We start from the raw sequence: 21971 nt of genomic DNA, 5'->3' as shown, positions 1-21971 counted from the left end.
TTTTTAAGTTGTGAAAGGACAATAAAAAAATGCAAAAACAACAACAACAACAACAACAACATGTTTTCAATTTTCCAAATCATAATCTGATCACAATAAAATTCACAAACAAACACACACACACTTGCCTGAACTTCAGACATGGTGACTGAAATATTGCTGGGCTGCACCGTGAGTCGGACGCACTGCTCCAGTCTGGAGGCGAAGCGTTGGGGCTCATCAGCTCTCTCACAGCGGTCCTTACGTGAACATCTAAACACAAATATCACTCAGCAGGAGGGACAACACCATTACTATCAATTTCTAAGAAACATCAACCAGGGAGATCAAGCACATTCTTTATTAGTAAGCTGATTAGATTGGGAAGGTAACACTGCGTTGTGTGATGATGAAGGAAAACTTAGTAGTATTTTGAACTGAGGAGTTCTGGTGGAGTTCAGGACCCCCACAAACTCCCAAAGGCATTGCTGAATAAAACCAAACCAAACCAAACCAAATAAAAACAAAAAGCAAACAAAACTTAAACCAAACCAAACACAACACAACACAAAAAAAACGCTAAAGAAAACAAAAACATTTGTGCAACTAGAAAAATTTGTCCCTAAAAACCTTCTAAATAAAAGATAATAAAGTTTTTTTCTTCTACAAAATGCTAGAATAACTATCAAAAAGCAAGTTCTTCATCAAGCGTAGTACATAATTTGATAGTATTTGCTTTTGGATATTGCTTTCTCTTTTCCTTATTGATCCATAATCTCATTGACTAATATATTTAACATCACATATGTTCTGATTGGCTGTTATTGTGTCTCTTAGCAAAGCATTTTTAGCGTGAACAGACAAATTGTCGCTGTAAACCTGTTCCGTCACGCTTAATATAAGCAAAGCAATTAGCTTCATATTAAAAACAAAAGAGTCTACAGTATGTCCCCATTCATATAGCCATGTAAACGTGTGTGTATGTGTGTGCTCACAGCTGTGGGGTCAGGAGGTGCAGATACTCACACACTGTGCAGGACACACCAGCCGCAGTGGGGATCACCAGAAGCCAGACACTCGCTACAGCTGCTGTACTGCTCACAGCTCTCCACCGGCACCCGGCTCACCTACAGACACACCAGCCTCGTAATTAGTTCTCAAAATCTCACTAGTTTTTATGTATTATGTATTTATGTATTTTTATTTCCAGGTGCAGTTAGAAAATAGTTCCATCTAATAAAAAAAGTGCACTTTTCCACTCAGTATCTGTAGCTGTGTAATGAGCCGTTAGCTTAGCAATATGCTAACACTAGAGTCTGACTGGAAGTGTCCTGTGAGAAATGTTCAAGTAAAGCTCATTTGACAGCATTTGTTGCATAACGTTATATAGCACAGAAAATCTTTGACTGATCTCCCATTTTAAAAAACAGTATAAAAAAAAAAAGGAAATAGCAATGGAAGCAAATGGCATTAGCGTCTTTAGCAATTAAGGTTGAGTTTTAGTGCGCATTTATAGATGCAGTTTAGTTTTGGTTGTAGGAAACTCCTGTTTTTACTTTTGCTTTTGGCAGATGCTTCTATCCAAAGTGGCTTACTTTGAATTCAAGGTAGGCTATACATTTTATCATGTTAATGCAGGATCGAACCCACAATTACAGCATTGCTATGGCACGACAGACGGGTGGAAATATCAAATGATCAACCTGCTTGATGATTTCAGAGTGCTATGTGAAATCTGAGCACTGCGGCCCAAAACAGAGGTCGCCACATTCACCATCACTGTCAGCAGTTCAACAAACACACACTAACTCATTCACACAGACACCTTGCATATTACAAATGTCCAACAGAGAAAACAGCTGGCTGAAACACGCTGAGAAATATCTACACGTCTACTTTCATATAGTTTCATTCAGCCATCATAATGTCTGACTGGCAATCGATCGGCACCTAGGATACTCAATGGCTCCATTCCAAATCTAGACAGCTGCCTACCTAGACAGCATTTTTTATTTATATAGGCATCAAAGGATGTTTGCAACTAGCTCAAAAAAAGCTTGTGCGTTTATATTAATAAACCATTTAAATCATAATAATAAACCTTTAATCGTCTATATATAACACAATCACATATAACACAGCCTAGCCAGCGCTCAAACGGATGCATAAAGCTTGCAGCAGCGCACCGGCAAACGTAATGACTATGAATGTGGCGTGAAAAAAAAAAAAAAAAAAACAGAAGAAGACTGTCTGAACATTTTAATAACTTATTGATAAACTAGTGTTTTGTGGGGTTTCGGCTACAGAGATGAAGTCGGCGATGCTGACTTATCATCTCTGCAGTACTGGACGCGCCTATATGCATGTTTCATATGAATTATATAATCTGAGAATATTTGTTTTAGATTTGATTCGGTTCATTTTAAAACATTTCAAGCTTTCCACAGATATATTTATCATGTCTGTGAGGCAAGTATATGCTGAGTTTCGGTTCATTTTTGTGACGTGCTCAAGTTCACTTGAGACCGAGACGGCAGAAAGCGATCCTGTTTGTTTTCATTATTTTACAAAAGCATAACGTTTTGTTATTGTGAGTTTACAGAAATAAAAGCAAACCATTTACAGTTTTGAATGTTGGATTATTCTTATCTGTATGACCAAAAATTACGGAGTATAAGTTAAATGCAAGTGATCACCGGCACTACACTGAGCCAAATAATAGCGCACATTTATCTAGGTTAACGTTAGATTGACTTGTAAAGTTGCTACTTACATGTTTCAAGTGATAAGCCATATTTGAGGTTGATGAATGATAAATGATGGGCGAATGTTTGGATTTTCTGTCATTAACAATCTGTACGTGATTTCACCACTAACCGACTAATGCCAATTTTGGTCGACTCTTCTCGTCAACTAACGGTTAGTTGACTATTAGAGAGCAGCCCTAATATATATATAAAGTGCAAAATATACTGGGTTTACGTTGTGATTTTTGAGGTTGTAGGCCTAATACGAAAGGATTAAAAGAAAAAAAAAAAGACCAAGAAAATGGCCAACAATACAGTACTGATGCAACAGTTTGACATATTAAATACAAAGTGTGGTTCTAGTTTTTGGGGTCTGCCATAAAAGAATGAGAGATTGCAGTTTTTTTGGGTTGGGAGTGTTCGGTGTCTGGAACATTTCAATTAAGCCGATTTTCCAATCGGAGAGTTGAGTATTGTGTCCTACCTCTGCTCTTTGTTTAAACGTCAGGGCTGGAGACTATTATAGAGAAGCCATTCATACGAGAGAGAGAGCTCTCATCCCTCTCTATTTAAACGGCTGAAAGAGAAACCATTCATCTCTCTACAAGAGGAGGAGGAGGAGGAGAAGCAAGGGGTGTATTAAATATAAATAACATCTGCAAAATGAGGCACGAGGCATTTGGGTCACAATGGGAAAGTATCTTAATCAGAGAGCGTAGTAACATTCAGTTGTGTTCCAACTCAGTGGTTCTGAAATTAGCCTGGACCCCCCATAAGAGTGTAACAAAACAAAAACAACAGAATAATAAATAAAAACAGACAGTTGACAGTTTGTTTTTCAATAAAAAAGTAAAAATACATGCAAAATTTTATATATATATATATATATATATACATACATTAAATATGATAAAATATTATAAAATAAATATAAAATAAAATGTTTAATAAATATAAAATAATATAAAAATACAAGAAAATACAAGAAAATAAAATACATAAAATATAACAAAAACTAAATATAAAAAAGAAGAAAATAAAACAAAATAATATTTTAATTGAATATATTATAATATAAAAAAATAATATAAAATAGTACAGAAAATAAAAAGATACATTTTTATAAAATAAAAATATATCAAATAAAAGGTTTAACAAAAAATAAAATATAAATATGCCCTAAAGTGTGCCAGTACTGATCGCTGGCACATTTTCAGTTCACAACGTTTCGTTCCTGAGCCCTGTCAGAATTTGAACACCGAATATCTTAGAAGGTCTGAGCAGATGTAATTGAGGATGGTGTGTTTTCTTTATTCTTGGTGAGGTTTGGACGAACCCAGCGCATGTAATTGCGCCATCTGTGCAATTTGGGCCAAAAATTGGTCATGCTCTAAAGCTGGCTGTGATGATCGATGGCTTATTTTTTCATCCCCAAAACACACACACCTCAGAGAGCAAGTGCACATTTTCCATGAACACACAGTCCAAATGAATAGGTCATTCTTTTGCCCCTCCCCCCTAAAATGACACAGCCTAATTTAGAAAGAACAAACTTTCTAGACTAGGAGGCCTTTTCTTTCTTTTAACGCCCCCCTTCTAAGCCCTCCCTGTTCATCTATCTTCAATTTGGCCACGCACAAAAGAAGAAATGGCAGATGAAACCATAGATCATGGCCAGGAAGCCAGACACAGCCTAGAGGGAGAGGATGAATGAAAAAAAGAAAGAGAATGAGAGAAAGAGAGAGCCAAAACCATTTGCAGGTTGTCTCTTGGTACACGGTGACAGTACTTGTTGCTCCAGAGCCCCATTAAGCCCAGCTGCAGAAGTAAAGCTCTGCTAATATAGGTTCCATTTCTTAAAGAATGTCTCCCACACCAAACATAAATTATGTATCGCCATCAAACCGATGAAAGCCCTGTGGGGTAAATGTCCATGGTTAATCTGAGTCAGGGTGATAAGGTCACCCTGAGAGTCCAAACACCGTTTCAATGATAAACAGCATCCTAGGACGCAACATCTGCGGTCATACAACTGTCGGGACACATCTGTAACGCCAAATCTGAACTTATATTTCATCTGTACAGCCAAAACAGTGACCGCAGTGACCTCATATCAATTGAAACCTTAATAAGTGGCAACTGTAAACATTCTACAGATAGACTGATAAATATACTTAATATTTAATTATATATTGAATATTGACGTCTATAATCATATTGGTGTGGAGGAATATTTTAATGAGCCAACTTGAGGCTGCACGGTGTGATTTTACTACAGTTACGGGGGGTTCTTAACTATAGTAAAATCATGGTAAAGCATATATCTTTAGTCACTTCACAACATATTTGCTTTATAAAAGCATTAATTTCTTAAAAAAAAAATTAAAAAAATATTAAATGGTAGTGTACCTTTTCAATTATCAAGCAAAATTATAAACTGAACGAGAATAAAAATATTAAATCAAAACTTTACAATTATAAATAACACCCTGTTGTTTCTCTTCGCTTCCTTTTCACTGATCAGATTTACGTTAAAGGGATAGTTCACCCAAAAATGAAAATTTTGTCATCATTTACTCACACTCAAGTTGCTCCAAACCTGTATACATTTCTTTGTTCTGCTGTACACAAAGGAAGATATTTGGAAGAATGTTTGTAACCAAGCAGATTTCGCCCCCCAGTGACTACCATAGTATTTTTTTTTTCCTACTATGGTAGTCAATGGGGGAGAGATCTGCTTGAGGGTGAGTAAATGATGACAAAATTTTCATTTTTGGGTGAACTATCCCTTTAAGTTTGTTTGAAATGTTATATTTTGAGGTATGAAACAATAAATAGATGACTTTCCAATTTTTAGAGACACGAACTAGCGGTTACTGCACATGCTCTACAGAAATTGAGACATGTGGGTTCAAATCTGTCCCTTTTTCTCTCTCTCTGATGATTTCCTGTTCTCTTTCTACTGTCTTCATCAATAAAGTGGCAAAAGACCCAGAAAAGAATTGTTTTATTATATCAGACATACTTTCCAAGGCACTAACTTGACAGTATAATCAACAGTATGTCTAATTACCACAGTGTGCTGACATTCAGACTCCGCCCCCGCTGAAGCCCTGCCATCATATTTGTCACCCACTTAGACAGATATAATCTACAGCTCCTAGTTTAAGATCAATTTTGGTTACATACTTAAATTACTCTATAATTAGTTTTAAATGGTAGCTTTTGCCTGGGTTATATAAAGCAAACGCCCGTTAACATGATAAACAAATAATAAAACATAATTAAAGTTTGGTATTTCATTGACTTAATTTTTCAATCTCTTTATTTTACCTCCAATAAATGTCTGTCAAACGCTAATACAAACTCGAAATTCCATCCATGTTTCTCACAGGGCAAATATGCGAGAAGAAATGGCCTTCACGGTGCAGAGTGTTATTGAACGCACAAATGCTCACTGCTACATGTCAGTAGAGTCTCCAGCTACGAGCTCAATAAACCTCCTGCTTTATCAATACCAGCACACATTCAAGGATTTGTGTGTGTGCAACGTGCATGGTTTATGGATATCACCATGGCAACATCTGGCATCTGGAATGGCTCACTTGGTCACTATGTCACGTCTGGACGATCTCCTCAGTAAAATCACAGTGAGAAGGGAAAAAAGAGCAAATTAAGTGTTGCAAAATGACGGAATGAGGAAAAAAAGGCTAGCAGAGAAGAAAAGCTAGCAAAAGAATGAAAATTATGAGTGTGTGAAGGCTATAAATGGCCTCGTCCAGCTGTAAAGTGAACTGTGATTTGGTTTTAATTGCTGTAAGTGTCTTTCCCTTTGTAGTCGTGTTTACACCAGTCAAAATTTGGACACACTTTAAATTCAAATGGCCCAACCACTTCTCTAGGCACAATAGGAAAATCTTAAAAAATATATAATAATAATAAAAGTGTATGTGTGAGTGTGTATATATGGGTCACTGACGAATAAGTTTTTTAAAAGTATAAAAAAACATAATGGAGATATAATTAATTTTGAAGTTTTAGTAAGTGTTAATAATGAGATTATGTGGTAATCAATTAACACCGCTTTTCTCATTTTTTTACAAGATGGACAAAATTTCTCACCAAAAAGTAATTCGGTTTAACCAAAATTTCATTTTTTCCGAATGAAACTTTTGGTTATACCAAATGACGATATTTTCAAACAGTGCTAACAGGCTGATCTCTAGCTAGCTAGCAAAAGGACAATCAAACATTTTATATTTAGAACAAGTTTTTAAAATATTACAACATTTTCCATGTTTTATAGCAGTTGTACCGAATGACCTGCTGTTTCGGAACATGCGTATGAGCAAGTGAAAACATGAATTTTTCAAATAGTTAAGAGAGAGTTAGTTACTTTGCTTCATGACCATGTGGTCCTTTGCAGGTGTCTGAATGATGTCACATCCTGTCACATGATAGACTGCATGACTTGATTTAAAATGGTCCCTTTATATTGGTTACTCCGAATGACATCAATGAAATTCATTTTTCCAGAAATACTTTCTCACAACAAAATATATATATATTTATTACATTTTAAGATATTTAATCACAAATGAAATGGCTGTATTGGCCTTTGGACGGTTAAACCGAATGACCTTTTGACCCTTCAAAATCTTACCTTTATATGTAGCAAAATATAATTAAAACCTTTTGGATTCAATAAAAGAGATTTGTTGTACTACCTTACATACTTTGGATGTCATATCTTTGTTTTTTTATTATTATTAAGGCCTTTGGACAAAAAAACCCTTCACGTCACTGACCCATATACAGTATATATATATATATATATATATATATATATATATATATATACACACACACACACACACACACAGATATAGATGTTTTTTTTCTTTATTCTTACTATTATTTTGTACATTAATATAACTTTAAGAAATTCAGGTCATTACTATAACTTTATTTTTCTAAGAAATTCAGGTCATCTGTTTATATTAGTCTATAAAATTAAATTAAAGTATTTAAGCATAAACTTTCAGATTGAAATGTTATTAAGATTTAAAACGAAAATTTAGTCAAGTGTGTCCAAACTTGTGACTGATAGCATGTACATTTATTACTACTTGAACACACACACACACACACACACACACACTCACACACATACAGTGAACTGAAGAGCTGGCAGTTTCTCCTTCCTTCTTGTCACATTGCCTATATTAAGACGTCCGCCACACAAATCAGATTACAGCCAGCTGATACTTCCTCTCGGCCCTCTGATAGAGGAGTACAGAAGAACACTGACCTTCAGAGAGAGAGAGAGTCGTGTAGAGTTTCCTCACTGTACTGTGTTACACAGAAGCCATGAGGTGCAGCTATGTGAGGAAACAATACAAGCTCTGTCATTATGATCAAAAGCTTCTAACAGAGGGAGTGATACGCATGTACAAATATACACACATGCCTTCAAACCTACATATGCTCCCACAGCGGACACACACTGGGCATTATACTCAGTGATGGAGCCAAGCGCCGCTGTTGAAAGTTGGGGGAAAGGGTCAGGTCTCACAGAAACATGTCCAGGTCGTGTTTCACACCAAAAAAATATTTGAATATTTGAAATAAAAGCTACAATATATAGATTTTTATTATATATATTTTTAAACATAAATATAAATTACAAATTTGATTATAATATATTATTATACATTTCGTAAAGGGATTTAAAAAAAAATAGGCAAGAGTCTACTGTATTTGTAGTACCATTAGGACTGTTTGCACTGACATTTTTATAGCAATTGTGCACATTTAAGCATAAAATAAGAGATTATAGTAATTATAGTATATATTCTCATATATTATAGTAACTATAGTAAATATTCTTCCTCATTACAGTAATGAGAATGGGATTTTGAGATTTTTTGCCTTACAAGATTTTTGAGGTTGAATGGGCTTCAAAATCATGAATATATTGTCAAAATGCAACCAATTAATTTTCTTGAAGTCCAAATATAATTTTATATTTCTTTCTTTTCATTTTGATGTGAAATATGAGCCGGATACGTTCTTGACAGGTTTCATGAGTCAACCAAAAAGCATAAACAATATCTCTCCAAACTACATGAGCAATATACCAAACTGACAAATCCATTGATGGACTTTTTTTCAGAAATTCCTCCAAGCCTCAGATAAACGTTGTAAAGTTTATCGTCCGAACGGCAGCGAGCGCTGTTTAAATCAAGCTAACGCTAATCGAAGTTTCTTCTCGCTTAGTATGGGACAGCTTTATGTCTTCCCGCGGACCCCAGAGCGGCGGAAAGAGATGCCGGGGCTATCAGCAACTTTTAATTAAGTGGGTGTGAATATGGGAAATGGAAAATTGTTCTGTCAACCCAACGAAATGGAGTTTTTGATGTTTGAGGCACAACATGCGCCTCCGCCTGCCGTTTCTATTATCCAATGAAGAGATACAAATGGAGAAAGAAAAAAAAAATGTAAGGAGTAAAGGGGGAGGCGGACGTGGACGACATACGGCACATCTTCCCCCAGATCAGCGAGAAATGGGGAAAGAAACAGCAATATCACTGAACATTAGGGTCCTGGTCTCTTCTCTAATGCTGTGTGATATCTCTGTAAGCCTGAGGTACGGAAGTCAGCATATTAAAATGCGGGACGGATCGGAATGCCGGATTACGGTGTGATTGTGTTTACGGATCGTCTTGAAAGTTTCTGTTCGCTAGATTCAAAAGGGGAACAATAACATCTCTGGCTTTCACGAGAGAATGCCGGTCGTCCACCTTCTCAAACATAATAAAACCTGGAGGAAAAAATACGTGACTCAAGTGAGAGACGCAACAGAGGCTTGTTAGCCGGTGCTGTTGACAAGAGAGATGGCGAGATGCCTCAGATTACGATAAACAGGGAAAAAAGTGAATGTGGGGAGAGAAAAATTAATGAAAGATGGCTTCAAGGAAGCCGGAGTGATCCAATCACAATCTATCTCCCACGACCGCTGTCAGTTCTCAAAGAGGCGGCAATATCTCAGCGAGACAGAGCGAGAGGGAGAGAGAGGACCCGCTATTTGAAAGAAAATGACCCCTGGGGCACCTCTCCCATTGACTCCTTCCTCCATAGGAGGAGGACCACTTAAAAGAGAGGGGAGAAAGAAAAGAAAAAAGATAGATGAAGGAAAGAAGACAGAACAAATTGCTTCAAACCAATTAATTTCCACTTCTCTCTTTTGCTCGGTCCTCTGGGTCTTGGTGTGCAGCGGCTACAGACTAAGAGAGAGAGCGGTCTGTGAAACTCATTCACCTCATCCTGTACATCCAAACCCACTCCAGTACCTGCAGAATACAGCGCTGCAGGTGGACACAATAAACCAGCATGCATTTCAACATATTTGCGGCTGAAATGTACAGATGCACTTAAAGATAACAGCAATGCAAATGGAAACTGTGACAAAATATTGTAGTACGAAACAATGCAGGATGGGGCTTGATTTTATCCATTAGGCTTTGATTCGATCGCGAAAAGTGGACTATGAAATTGATTACTTAGGAATAAAACCATTAAGCCTGCTGAAAAAAAGACATTGCATCAAACCCCTCTAAGACCAGCAAACCATTAGCCCGGTTTAAGTTTTATTTTAAGTATAAAATGATAGTATTATACTTTGGAGCTATTTACATGTATATAGCTTTACATGATCCATATACATGAATGATACCTCATATCAAACTCTGTTGAGGAGAGGCATGCTACTAATTTTAAAGAAATAAAAATGATGAATTTCATGTGGCAGACGATAAAACAATCAAACAACTCCCACATACTTACACTGTAGATACGGCTTGGGTCATATCACATTCGAATGCCAAAGAAACCTTCTGGGTGGGCTCTTTTGACTTGGGCCGCGTGCCCACCAATGCGTTTTCAGCCAGCTGAAAACGCTAGGCTTGAGAGCGCTTTGGCAGCACAGCGTTTTTTTCAGTTGAGACTCTTTGCTTGCTACTGATAAGGAATATCTGCGGAAGTTTACTAGTATCTAGTTTGTTTCTGTACTGTTTCTATATAAAAAAAATGTCGATACAATGTAAAGTATTTGCTCTGGCTCTTCTTTTAAATGATTTTGTTCCATTATTATGCTGCTTGTTGTCATCTGTTGATGTTGTACAAGCAGAATGTTTCGGTTGGTCGGTGTTGTATTTGTCCCGCCCCTCCTCCACTGTGATTGGACGGCTGGGTACAAAGTGACAGTGATGAACTAACCGTTACCCAAAGTTGAACATTCTTCAACTCTCGATGACCGGTAAAAGCCGAGAGCTCAGAGATTGATTGTGAAATAGATGCTCAGCGCCTCGTTACGCTCATGGCGTTTTAAAAACGTGGTGCTCCCATTGAAAACAATTGGAAAAATACGCTAGCCTCGGAAAAAATGCTTTGGTGGACACACAGCCTTACAGTTGAAACCATTTTTGTATTATTTATTATATTTTATTTCAGCTTTATTTCAATTGCCAACAACAATTTTTTAAATAGTTCTCTTTTTAGTTTTAGTTAACAGCAGCATCACTGTTAAATAACTACATGTTAATATACTGAAAACATTTGGTGTAGGGTTTATATATATATATATATATATATATATATATATATGTATGTACAAAGGCTAAAATAGTATTTTCTTCTAAAACATACTCCAATCATTTTATTTTATTTACAACTTTGATCCTTGACAAAATCCTTTTTAACTGCACAGAAACACTAATAGCACCCTAGCATCACCAAACATTGGTTACATCTCCAGAAAAGTTACTTCGGAGAGGCAGAAAGCGCAAAATCAAACATTTTTTAAACTAACAGTCACTGATGAATTGTTCACAAAAAGACCAGGACCATTTATTAAGAAAGTAAATAAGCTAAAGAAATCAAAGCCTGTCTGTCTGCTTTCCTTCCATAGCAATGATCTGACCCTAAGGGTTTTACATTCTCACCCGCACGCTGACCGCAGCAACACTGCTCTCATCTCCATTACAATGGCTCTCAACCTCCAGAGAGACGGTTCATCACTCTGTGTGGCCACCGCTAGAGCTATGTGCACAACTTCCTGCAAGAGAAGCACTTCCTCCCCCTCGTTTGTATAATAGTTCAAATATTCTTCCTCCATAAAGCCTTCTTTCCCAACAAAGCCATTTACAGCCGCACTTAAATCAATATCAGTCCGAGCACAGAGCGAATACACACGGCTCCATTTAAAAAACGTTAGCCTAACGCTCCTCGCACTAAGTTAATGTGTTGAAGGGTTATCAAGCCCGCCCTCTCAACATGCAATCTACACGCCGTCCGTATCAGAGGCACTCATACAGAAACAATCTATACCAATTACAGAACATTTTCCATCTGAAGACGTGGATACATTAAAAACAATTATCGCCAAGCGCTGATGGATCGCAGTGTTGGAGCAGCTAACATGTTTTTGTACGTCTAGACTGTGTGTGTGTGTATTGGGAACCATTAAGGTAAATAAATTCAAAGCAGAGGCAAAATCATCTAACATTGTCAGACTAGCTCCTCAGTTCAGAGACTAAATCTCTGTTGCAGAACGGTGCTGTGAGCAACTGTACTCAATAGTAAACTACTCTGGATCTGAAATCTAAGGGTCCCAGTGAGGTTACAGGTCAGCAGCTGGGCTTGGTTTGTAAATTACAGAGTGATACGAGGTCAGCTCCCATATGAACAAACGTTTTCTCCTTGTTTTTTACTTCTGGTGTACATTTGAACTCTTGAATGTGCCCCGTGGGCTAGTGAGATCTTCAAAAATCAATTATTGGGAAATGAATATTAACACTTTTTATGAAGTCTGTATATATAATGTATTTTAAATGTATTCTTAATGTATCCATAATACCCTTAGAATCAGTTGCATGTTCTTGTGAATAATTAAAAGCAGTTATAATACATTATAATACTTATCTATTCATGGAGCCATCTAGAGCATAATGTACAATCAACAATCATGTTTTATAATGCATTAGACTCTTTAAAGGTGTAGCCATGAATATGTAAGAAGTACAAAGTAAGAAGTACGATACAGCACTAGCCTCGAATACCTTATTTCTTTTATAAAACAGTTACCACACAATACAAATATTAAAGCCAGAAATATGTATCAATGCAACTTTCACGAAGTAAACTTTTTCTAAAAGCCTTCCTTCCGCTGGAAAAAATAGTCCCTGACCGTGAACAGCAACAGTACATTTTCACGCCATTAGATGGCGGCAAAGACTGTCTTTATGAGTGTGTCAGTCAGTAGCGAAGACTTTTACATTGAAAAGATTGAATTGTTGTGAACACGGAACAAGATGCAACTGACAAATGCTTTGACTAGTGCTGTCAGTCACGGGAAAACCCCTTAACTGTTAAAAGGACAAGATAATACATCGAACATTTCAACAGATTTTTTATTATGAACATAGGACTGACCTGAAGGAAAATGCTAAATCTGAATGCAGGTAATAAACTCACTCACTCGATCTTTTTATCACAATACTCTTCTACATAATACAGCAAGCTTCAATGAACAATATCAATTTAGAACATACAGTTTACGTTGCTAAGAGTGGTTGTTAAGGGTGTTGTGTAGTGATACACAGAACCGTTGTGTGAAGCGGTCATAGCCGTGTTTCAGATGTTATATATATATATATACACACACATATAACACCTTCGTACTGTAATGCATTCGGATGTTTGTTTGGTTTTTTAATAATATTCTCATTAAAGGGGTCATGAATTAAGAAATCAACTTTTCCTTGAGCTTTTGATATATAAGAGGTCATCGTACTATAAGAATATCCTGTAAGTTTCAGAACTGAAAACTTCCTTGCTAGTCAAATAAAAGCTTTTATTGTTTTTTTTTAATAATTTATTGATTATTAATGTGCATAGATAGGTGAAACGCCACCTCCGCAGAAGAAATCAACGCCTACTTCATCATTGCAACGTTAGCCCCGTCCACTGGCATGTTAGTGAGATGAGGAGAGAAGAGCGATAAAACAGGACAAAAATAACATTACCTTTCAAAGGATCCTTATGCTAGGAATATGGTTATTTATTTCCAACAATGTGAATGTCTCAGTTGAGCTTTATTTATTTGTATTCGGTACATTTCACTGTGGATTCTTTGGTAAATCAACCGCATTTCTGCGCAGACTTTGCAAACAGACTTTTACGATATGGACTCGACAGTAATGCAACTGTTAATTTTAATGCTTGATCTGAAATTTAATGATTCATGTACAGTCAGATGTTCTTTATTCACGTGCCAGTAAATCAAACCAGTGACTAACGGTCAGCTTGCGTTGTTTCTCTTAGTAGGATAAAATTAATCTGTTATTTAAACGGTGATTAAATTATATAAAGAAAGTGATCAAAGAAAGCTCCCTTTACAATCGCTGGAGCTGTCAATCAAACAGCGCGAGTTTATCAATGAGTTTATCGACCAATTCATTATTTACCCTTGCATTGCAAACAAGCCAATCCATCTCTGGTCCAAACTGCGCGCAGCACTTCATTCACGATAGAGGCGGGGTGGAGCGGTGGCGAGCTGTCGGGTTTTACCGACAGTTTGAGGATCCAATGGAGTTACGAGGCTTAGTCACAAGCTCATTGGTTAAATATTTGCAAAACCCATAGTCATATGTAAAGGGTGACCAACAGTAATGATTTATGAAAAAAAGAAAAAAAAAAAAGGTTTCCATCTGGCAGCAACGACATTTATATAAGTTCTGGACAAACTTTGTAAGATCATATCAAATTGCTTTATAATGCATTCAAATATCTATCTAATGCACAACATGGGTTTCACAGAAAGTGTTGTGAGGGTGCTTCCGGTTTTCTTTCATCTAGTTTACCATGAATACCAAAGGATGTTGGTGCAGACTTCAGCTGGAGAGAACACCTCCGCAAGAGCCATCTTCAAGCCATCAACGTGAACTTTCGTGATAGTTTCTCGCTATTTCCACTCTAAAAGCTCTCTTACGTTTTTCTCAGCAGGAATATCTGAATAACACGTTACATTATTTAAACGCTTGCAATGATTCTGTCACATGAATTTCCTCTTAATCTCTGACATTAAATGTCAGAATAAACGCTTTCAGGTTTGGATTTGATCACGGTTTAAGGACTTTTTGAGTCTGGCGCTGTGGTGCGGTGCTCTAATCAGAGGCGGTGTGGGCCAGCGGAGAGTGAATGGGGTTACAGTGATGAAGGAAATGCCCTTTAATGAGAGGAAGACAGGAAGCACTCCAATCAGCCCTTAGTGAGGAGAACATGAAAGCACAAAGAAAGAGGCGAGAGGAAAACAAAGGAAGGAGCGAGACGGAAGGAGAAAAAGAGGAGAGAGAGAATTCTCCAGCCTTCGGTCTAAGTGAAAAGGGGGATGGTGGGGGTGACGGCGGGTTTGGACGCTTTCTTTTCCATCAAAAAAGATCAGAGAAGCCCTTCCTCAATTTTCTCTGATAAGTGGTGAATTACCAGAGGCGCCGCCGCTTGTGTGTGTGTGTGGAAAAGTGGGAAGGGGGCTGACACAGTGTCGAATATCACATGCAGACAATCAGGAGACGTTCCGGGTCTCTCTTTTTCACACATGCTCACACACATACACAGTCTAACGAATTCACCATTTGTGGATCTGTGCAGAATAAAAAAACAGCACATTGAATAATACACATACTGAATAGTTTTTGTTTGTGTTGTGAAGCATCTTCAAAATTCATACAATTATAAAATTGAAGTTCAACCCAGCTACGGTATACACTTATCAAACAAAGGTTTGGGTACATCTGAATTAATTTCTGTTTCTCATTATCTTAAAAATATTTTTGATGTAAAGGCTCCAAAGACTGGGTTTGATTCCCAGGAAATGCATGATCTGACAAAATGTAAACCTTAAATTCCAACATACAGTAAGTCGCTTTGGATAAAAGCATCTGTCAAATGCAGAAATGCAGAAATCAAGGCAAACAATAGCTACTCTGAACTGAAGAATCTAAAATCTGGAAAATGTGTCTCTTCATTTTCATTCTCTGTGTGTTTACCTTTCTATTTGGTATCTCTGGGGACTCGAAAGGTGCGTGACCAAACCGCACAACTTGTCTGTCGGGCCTCTCAGAACATTCTAGCCAAACAGCACACTCCCTGAAGTCTTACCTCTTTCTCTGTGAGCGTATAGATGAATTGATGGTCAGGGCTGAACAGCATGTCCCTCAAAATTGGGTTCCCTTCGCTCACCTCCACATTCTCATACAGCAGTGCAGGCTGGGTAATGGAGTTCACCAAGATCTGAAAGAAACAAAGATATACGTTGAATATTAAAGATCAAATACACTTGCTGTTTTGATTTGCTGTTTTTAGATTTGCTGTTCACTTTGTGCAGCATTCTGGCTTTTAGAAGGTAGAAAGTGGATTTATTATGAAAATTGAACGAAAGTTGTTGGTTTGGTGGCTCTCTAAGCTGCATAATATAGCCACTTAACTCCACTGCCTTCACATCAATGCTTAAAAGGGAGTAACAGCAGTCTCAACCCATGCTAAACAAATGCATCTTGGTCAATAACAAAGGCAGTCTCGATTCTGCTTCCTTCCTCAGTTTGGCCCACCCTAGCATCACCCAGAACGGCACCCTCCTTTAAGTCACCATCCCCGACCTTATTGATGCAGGGTCAGGGGAGCGTGACCTCCGCATCCCGTGGTGTTTCATGGCCTAATGATGTGCTCGGGTCCGGTGCCGTGTCCCACTGATTAATGACCGTCCCCTTCGCCGAGTGCCGTGGGAGCGCATTACCTGGGCCCTCTGACACCACCCCATTGCTAATGAACAGAGCGCCTGCAGCACCGGAGTACACTAGAGCACCATCCGACCCACTTACAAAAACACAAAAGCTAGGAAAGCAGTTCAGTTTCCCTCAGAAAGGTCCACAGCACAGAATGAAAGAGTTGCAGGAAGTTTTCGGCCGCCCACACCTGGGAGTCGACAGTGTGGCCTATCTGGGTCAAACCCTGCAGCCAGATCGAGAGAACTAAAATTACATCTACAAACATCTGAAAATAGAGTGAACTTAATCAGCAGTTCTGTTCTTTAACTAAAACCTAAAGCTGTGCGACATAGCCTCATGTAAACTGCCACATTTATAGAACAAAATTTTATATGGGAAAAAATGTTATGTAGTCAGATTACTTTTTTCAAGTAACTAGTAATGTATTACTTTTAAATTTACAACAAAATATCTAAGTTATTTTAAGCAGCAATTAAGAATTTGTTTTCCCATTTATTGACTGACAACTATCCTATCCCTATGTTGAGAGAAATCGGGAGTAAGTGCAGAGGCGTTGTGTGTGCTGTGCTAAGACTCATTTGAGCAGGCATTTACTCACTTGAACAAAAACAGATTCAGTATTCCTCAACATGAATAAAATGTAATGCAAACTCAGAATACGCAAACCTACAATAATTAAATATGTTAAAGGTGCAGTGTGTAAATTTTAGCGGCATCTAATGGTGAGGTTAATAATAATCTCAATAAAGAGAAGCTACTGTGGCCAACGCAGGACAAAGACGCCGTCGTCTGAGCCAGCAGACAGTAGACAGTCAAGCAAACGCACTCTGTAAAGCAGTTTGTCCATTTAGGGCTACTGTAGAAACATGGCGGTGCAAAATGGCGACTAAACATGTAAGAGGACCCGTGGTGTATGTAGATAGAAATGGCTCATTCTAAAAAACATAATAAACACATAACGGTTCATTATGCAAGGTCTTTATACACCACTGAAAACATAGTTATGTAAATTATATTGCATTTCTGTCAATAGATATTTCTAAAAATTAACACATTGCACCTTTAAATAACACAAATATACTTATTGTATTTAATCTCACTTTATTAACCAATGTCTTTGCTGCTGATGTTCGATGACCTAATTCAATCATACTAAAAAGAAAAAATGAATTTAGATAAGCATTTGTGTTTTTTCTTTTGTTATTGCTGAAGTAAGAGTGTTGAACTTTCTACTCCTGTGTCCTATTCTTGATAGGCAAGAATAGGCAGGATATTCCAGAATGGCAGCAAAGCTGAAAGATTTGTTTGAGCTGCGCCCTCTATTGTACAGGCATGAATTTGCATTTTTCTTCAGACTGGGGCGAATTTATTTCACTTAAAGGGCCTTTACATTTTCCTTGATTATTATTATTATTATTTTTTTGCTATTAAAAAAAAGCAAGCAAGCCAAGCCCAGATGAGAAAAAGTAACACAAAGGTAATGTAACTAAAAATAACTAAGTAACGCAATTAGTTTCTTTTTTAGGGAGTAACACAATATTGTTTCCCCCATGATTGTGGGAACCCTGTATATTGTTGCTCAGTTAGTGATGGAGGGTCAAATGACAGCAAAGCAGTCTGGGAGTTGGAGTCTGTTGTCCATGTTCCCCCTCCATCACTTCATTGAGCATTACTCCCATGGGACAGGGTTCATTATGAAGTAGTGGCAGATAACAGCTCAAGGACGGCACATCCTCTCTCTCAGCCAATCCTTCTGGAACTCTTGCCAAGCTATGCTGAAGTTCCTGCAGTGGGACCGAGCTGGAAGAGAGAGAGAAGGGATCTTCCCCTGTGTCCGAGCAGGAGAATGCACGGCAAGAGTCTTTAGCCGCATGGAACAGGAATACTAATCTAAAAATACTGGCAACTGCTATGCTTTGGTTTATTGCCATTTTTGGAACTGCTTAACATGTTTAAGTTTTAGGAGATAGCAACTAACAAACTCCCTTGCAAGTTTCCCTGCCATATGAAACTGATTAAATGGGATAAACATATATAATTGTTCTTCAAGGGTGAGCAAGAGTTGCCATCTGCATTTCCCCGCCCTTTTTTAGAGTTGTGCGGATTGACATAATTGTGCAATGACTCTTCAAATTGCAGATTCTTGGCATATTGCCCATCTCCCCCTTAACAGGAAGAAGCAGGAAGAGCTAGAGAACCCTCTGTCTCACACTGCCTCAATAAAGGTGTCAGGAGAGATGAAGTTGGAAGGTGAAAAAACAAAAACAAATCCAGTTCTCCCTACTGACTGCTGCTGAATCCCAAAGCACCTTAGTCCGGAGGGTTACTGCTACTGTCTCTGCTTTAGATATTTTCAGTCACATCCTGGGTAAGAAAACACTGCGGTTTAAAGACTTAACCTTTTGACAAATACAGCAGCATTTCTGACGGTTAATGACTGGCACAAAGACATATTTACATGAACAGCCCAAATGATCACAGAAGCACTACAATAAAAGTTTACAGTACAAATACTGTTATTAAAAATTATCAATTAAAATGTTATATTTAAAAAATAAAAAATGCTTAATTTAATATAATTGTATTATTTATTTTATTATATGTATTTTAATTAAAAAATTATATATATATATATATATATATATATATATATATATATATACACACACACACACACACACACATTTTAAATAAAAGTATATATACAAGTTAAATTTAAAATATAGAATTAAAATTTTGTATTTCAATATTACATATCAAACCATCCGATTTATCTAACAATGCCAAAGTGCAACCGAATAAATAAAAAAAATAATAATAATGTAACAAGTAACTTGCAATTCTATGTTTCAACCACAGAGGTCAATAGAGAGCACAGAGTTTTGTAATGTACCTTTAAACGATGCTTCACCTTTAAACTAAACTAAAAACCAGCGAATGTCCTTGGGGACGACTTCCCTATGTGCTGCACTCAAATCATTCATACCAAAACAAATATTGAATTCACACCTTCTTATTAGATGAATATGTTCCATGATTGCTACTTGCATTATCTTCTTATGTTTATGGTCCCATTATGGTAAGTCATGACAGAATCATTTCAGGACAGAAGCAAACCTGTCTAGCCTCTTGCTGCACACTGCACATAATGAGCGCAATGGGTAATAACCTAAAATAGGAACCTATAAATTAAGAAACAGAGCCCTGCAGTCTTCCTTAATGCCCATCTATGGGTGAACAATAATTAAGGTGGACCAGGGTTCAATGAAGGGTCACTCTTGACGGCTTCAGAGCAAATTGAAACAGGTCTGGCCTTTTCAATCTCGTCAACGTCTCTGGTAAAGCACGTCTGAATTTGTATGTGACCTTATGACATCAGCGAGGTCAACAGTCAGTGCAATGATAAACTATCGTAGACATAAAAGAGCTTGTGGCTATGTCTTATATAAGCATTCGAATGGGGGGGAAAAGAAAAGAAAAAGAAGGTTGTCCCTGACAGGCAGCTCTAAATTTCAGTATATACTGAAATACCATCAGAGCTTTGGCGGAGTGAATGATTGACAGGAGTTTTGTCACAAAACCCAGGCGTTTCTCTGCCGGAGACTGTGGCGACCCATCAACTCTCCGTTGTTGAAAATCATTTTACTCCAGCTTGGATGGGGAACGGAGACATTTGGCTAATTAAATCAAACAGGAGGGCACTTTCCAGATGAGCCTGAATCCAATTTCATTAGTGCCCTCTCAGCCACGGATAATGTGCGGACCATGAGGTCGCTCTCGGACATTTCGTGTCTTGACATCAACGCGCTGGAGTATGATCAATAAAGGATGCTGACTTGAAATGCAGGATTGAAAGCATGCTGGGTATTCCACAGGCTCTTTTTGTCCTGCTGCTGCAGTTTGACTTCAATGTTTCTTTTTTTCCCCACATCATTCTAAATTGGTTGTTCAGATGAAATTAAGAGGTAATACTGCAAAATGGAAAATATATACCAAGTGGTATATACTGAATTGAAATATGCTCAACTGAATGAATCTATTTTAAATTCCAATTCAACTCTGGAATTTTAATTTAAGTACAATTTTAATTTAAGTGTTTTCGTGCACTAATTTTGTACTTAATATATTAAAAATTCTTCTTTAGTACTTAAGATAATCTTAAGAACATCTAAGTGTATTTTGAGACACCATGAAATGTTAACTAAAATGCACTTTTAATATAATATCTCTGTATTAAAAAAATGTATTTAGATACCACTTGTAGTACACTATAGGTTCAAGTGTACTATAAGTGGTAACTAAATATATTTAGTATATTAAGTACAAAATTAGTCCGCGGAAATAGAACACTAAGTACATTATAGAAATTTACTTCTTTTTTTTTTCACCTGGGAACATGGGGTACAGAATTGCACTTTAAATTTCAATGTAAGGAAGTAGAATTCAAATATTAACAATTTTTAACTAGAAAAGCTAAATTTATCAAGACAAAAAGTGATTTTTTTGCTGAACATAGCCGTTTGAAAGTATATACACACACACACATACACATACACAGCGCTCAGCATAAATGAGTACACCCCCTTTGAAAAGTAACATTTTAAACAATATCTCAATGAACACAAACAATTTTCAAAATGTTGACAAGACTAAGTTTTATATAACATCTGTTTAACTTATAACATGAAAGTAAGGTTAATAATATAACTTGGAGAACAAAATTTTCAGTTTTACTCAAATTAGGTTGATGCAAAAATGAGTACACCCCACTGAAAGTCTCTGGAGCAAAGCTAAATTTTAGACTACAAATGTCTAATTTAACAATATTTCAACCACAGGTGAGTCTAATTATTCATTACACAGGTGTCCAGCAGACGGTTGACTATAAAAGGGTGTTAAAACCCCTTCCCATTTCATGCTGTCAGCAATGGCACCACATGGAAGAGAAATGTCACAAGACCTGAGAAAGAAAATTTCTTTACACCAGAAAGGTGAAGGCTACAAGAAGATCAGCAAAGCTTTACTTATCAGTCAGAATACTGTAGCAAAAGTGGTACAAAAATTTAAAAAAGATGGAACTGCAACCATCTCACAGAGACATCCAGGTCGTCCACGGAAGTTAACGCCTCGACAGAAGCGTCTTCTGATGAGAGGAGTTGAAGAAAATCGGCATGCAAGTTCACTGCAGTTATCTAAAGAAGTAGAAAGCCAAACTGGGGTGACTATTTCTCGTGAAACTATACGGCATACACTGCAGAGGAATGGCATGCGTGGGTGCCGTCCACGAAAGAAACCTCTCCTAAAGCCCGGGCACAAAAAAGCCCGTCTAGAGTTTGCCAGGGCCCATGCTGACAAAGATGAAGACTACTGGGACTCTATACTCTGGAGTGATGAGACCAAG

At 37.3% G+C, this 21971-nt stretch overlaps 1 protein-coding gene across 3 annotated transcripts in view; it reads right to left on the bottom strand.

The window, feature by feature from the left end:
- Positions 1–21971, bottom strand: part of plxna1a (plexin A1a) — a 230202-nt gene that overhangs the window by 100914 nt on the left and 107317 nt on the right. For all 3 annotated transcript variants that reach the window (XR_007927413.1, XM_051879527.1, XM_051879528.1), the window contains exons 4-6: positions 15945–16076; positions 1006–1106; positions 129–252 (exon numbers count right to left, since the gene is read on the bottom strand). Coding sequence is in view for 2 of the 3 variants with exons in the window: in XM_051879527.1 (XP_051735487.1) it covers positions 129–252; positions 1006–1106; positions 15945–16076 (357 nt within the window). In the remaining variant the exon portion in view is untranslated. The remainder of the gene's footprint in view (positions 1–128; positions 253–1005; positions 1107–15944; positions 16077–21971) is intronic.

The sequence above is a fragment of the Ctenopharyngodon idella genome, chromosome 22, assembly GCF_019924925.1.
Source record: "Ctenopharyngodon idella isolate HZGC_01 chromosome 22, HZGC01, whole genome shotgun sequence".
Classification (NCBI taxonomy): Eukaryota; Metazoa; Chordata; class Actinopteri; order Cypriniformes; family Xenocyprididae; genus Ctenopharyngodon; species Ctenopharyngodon idella.
Note: the sequence above shows the minus strand (reverse complement) of the source record. Positions and strands in the feature narration are given on the sequence as shown.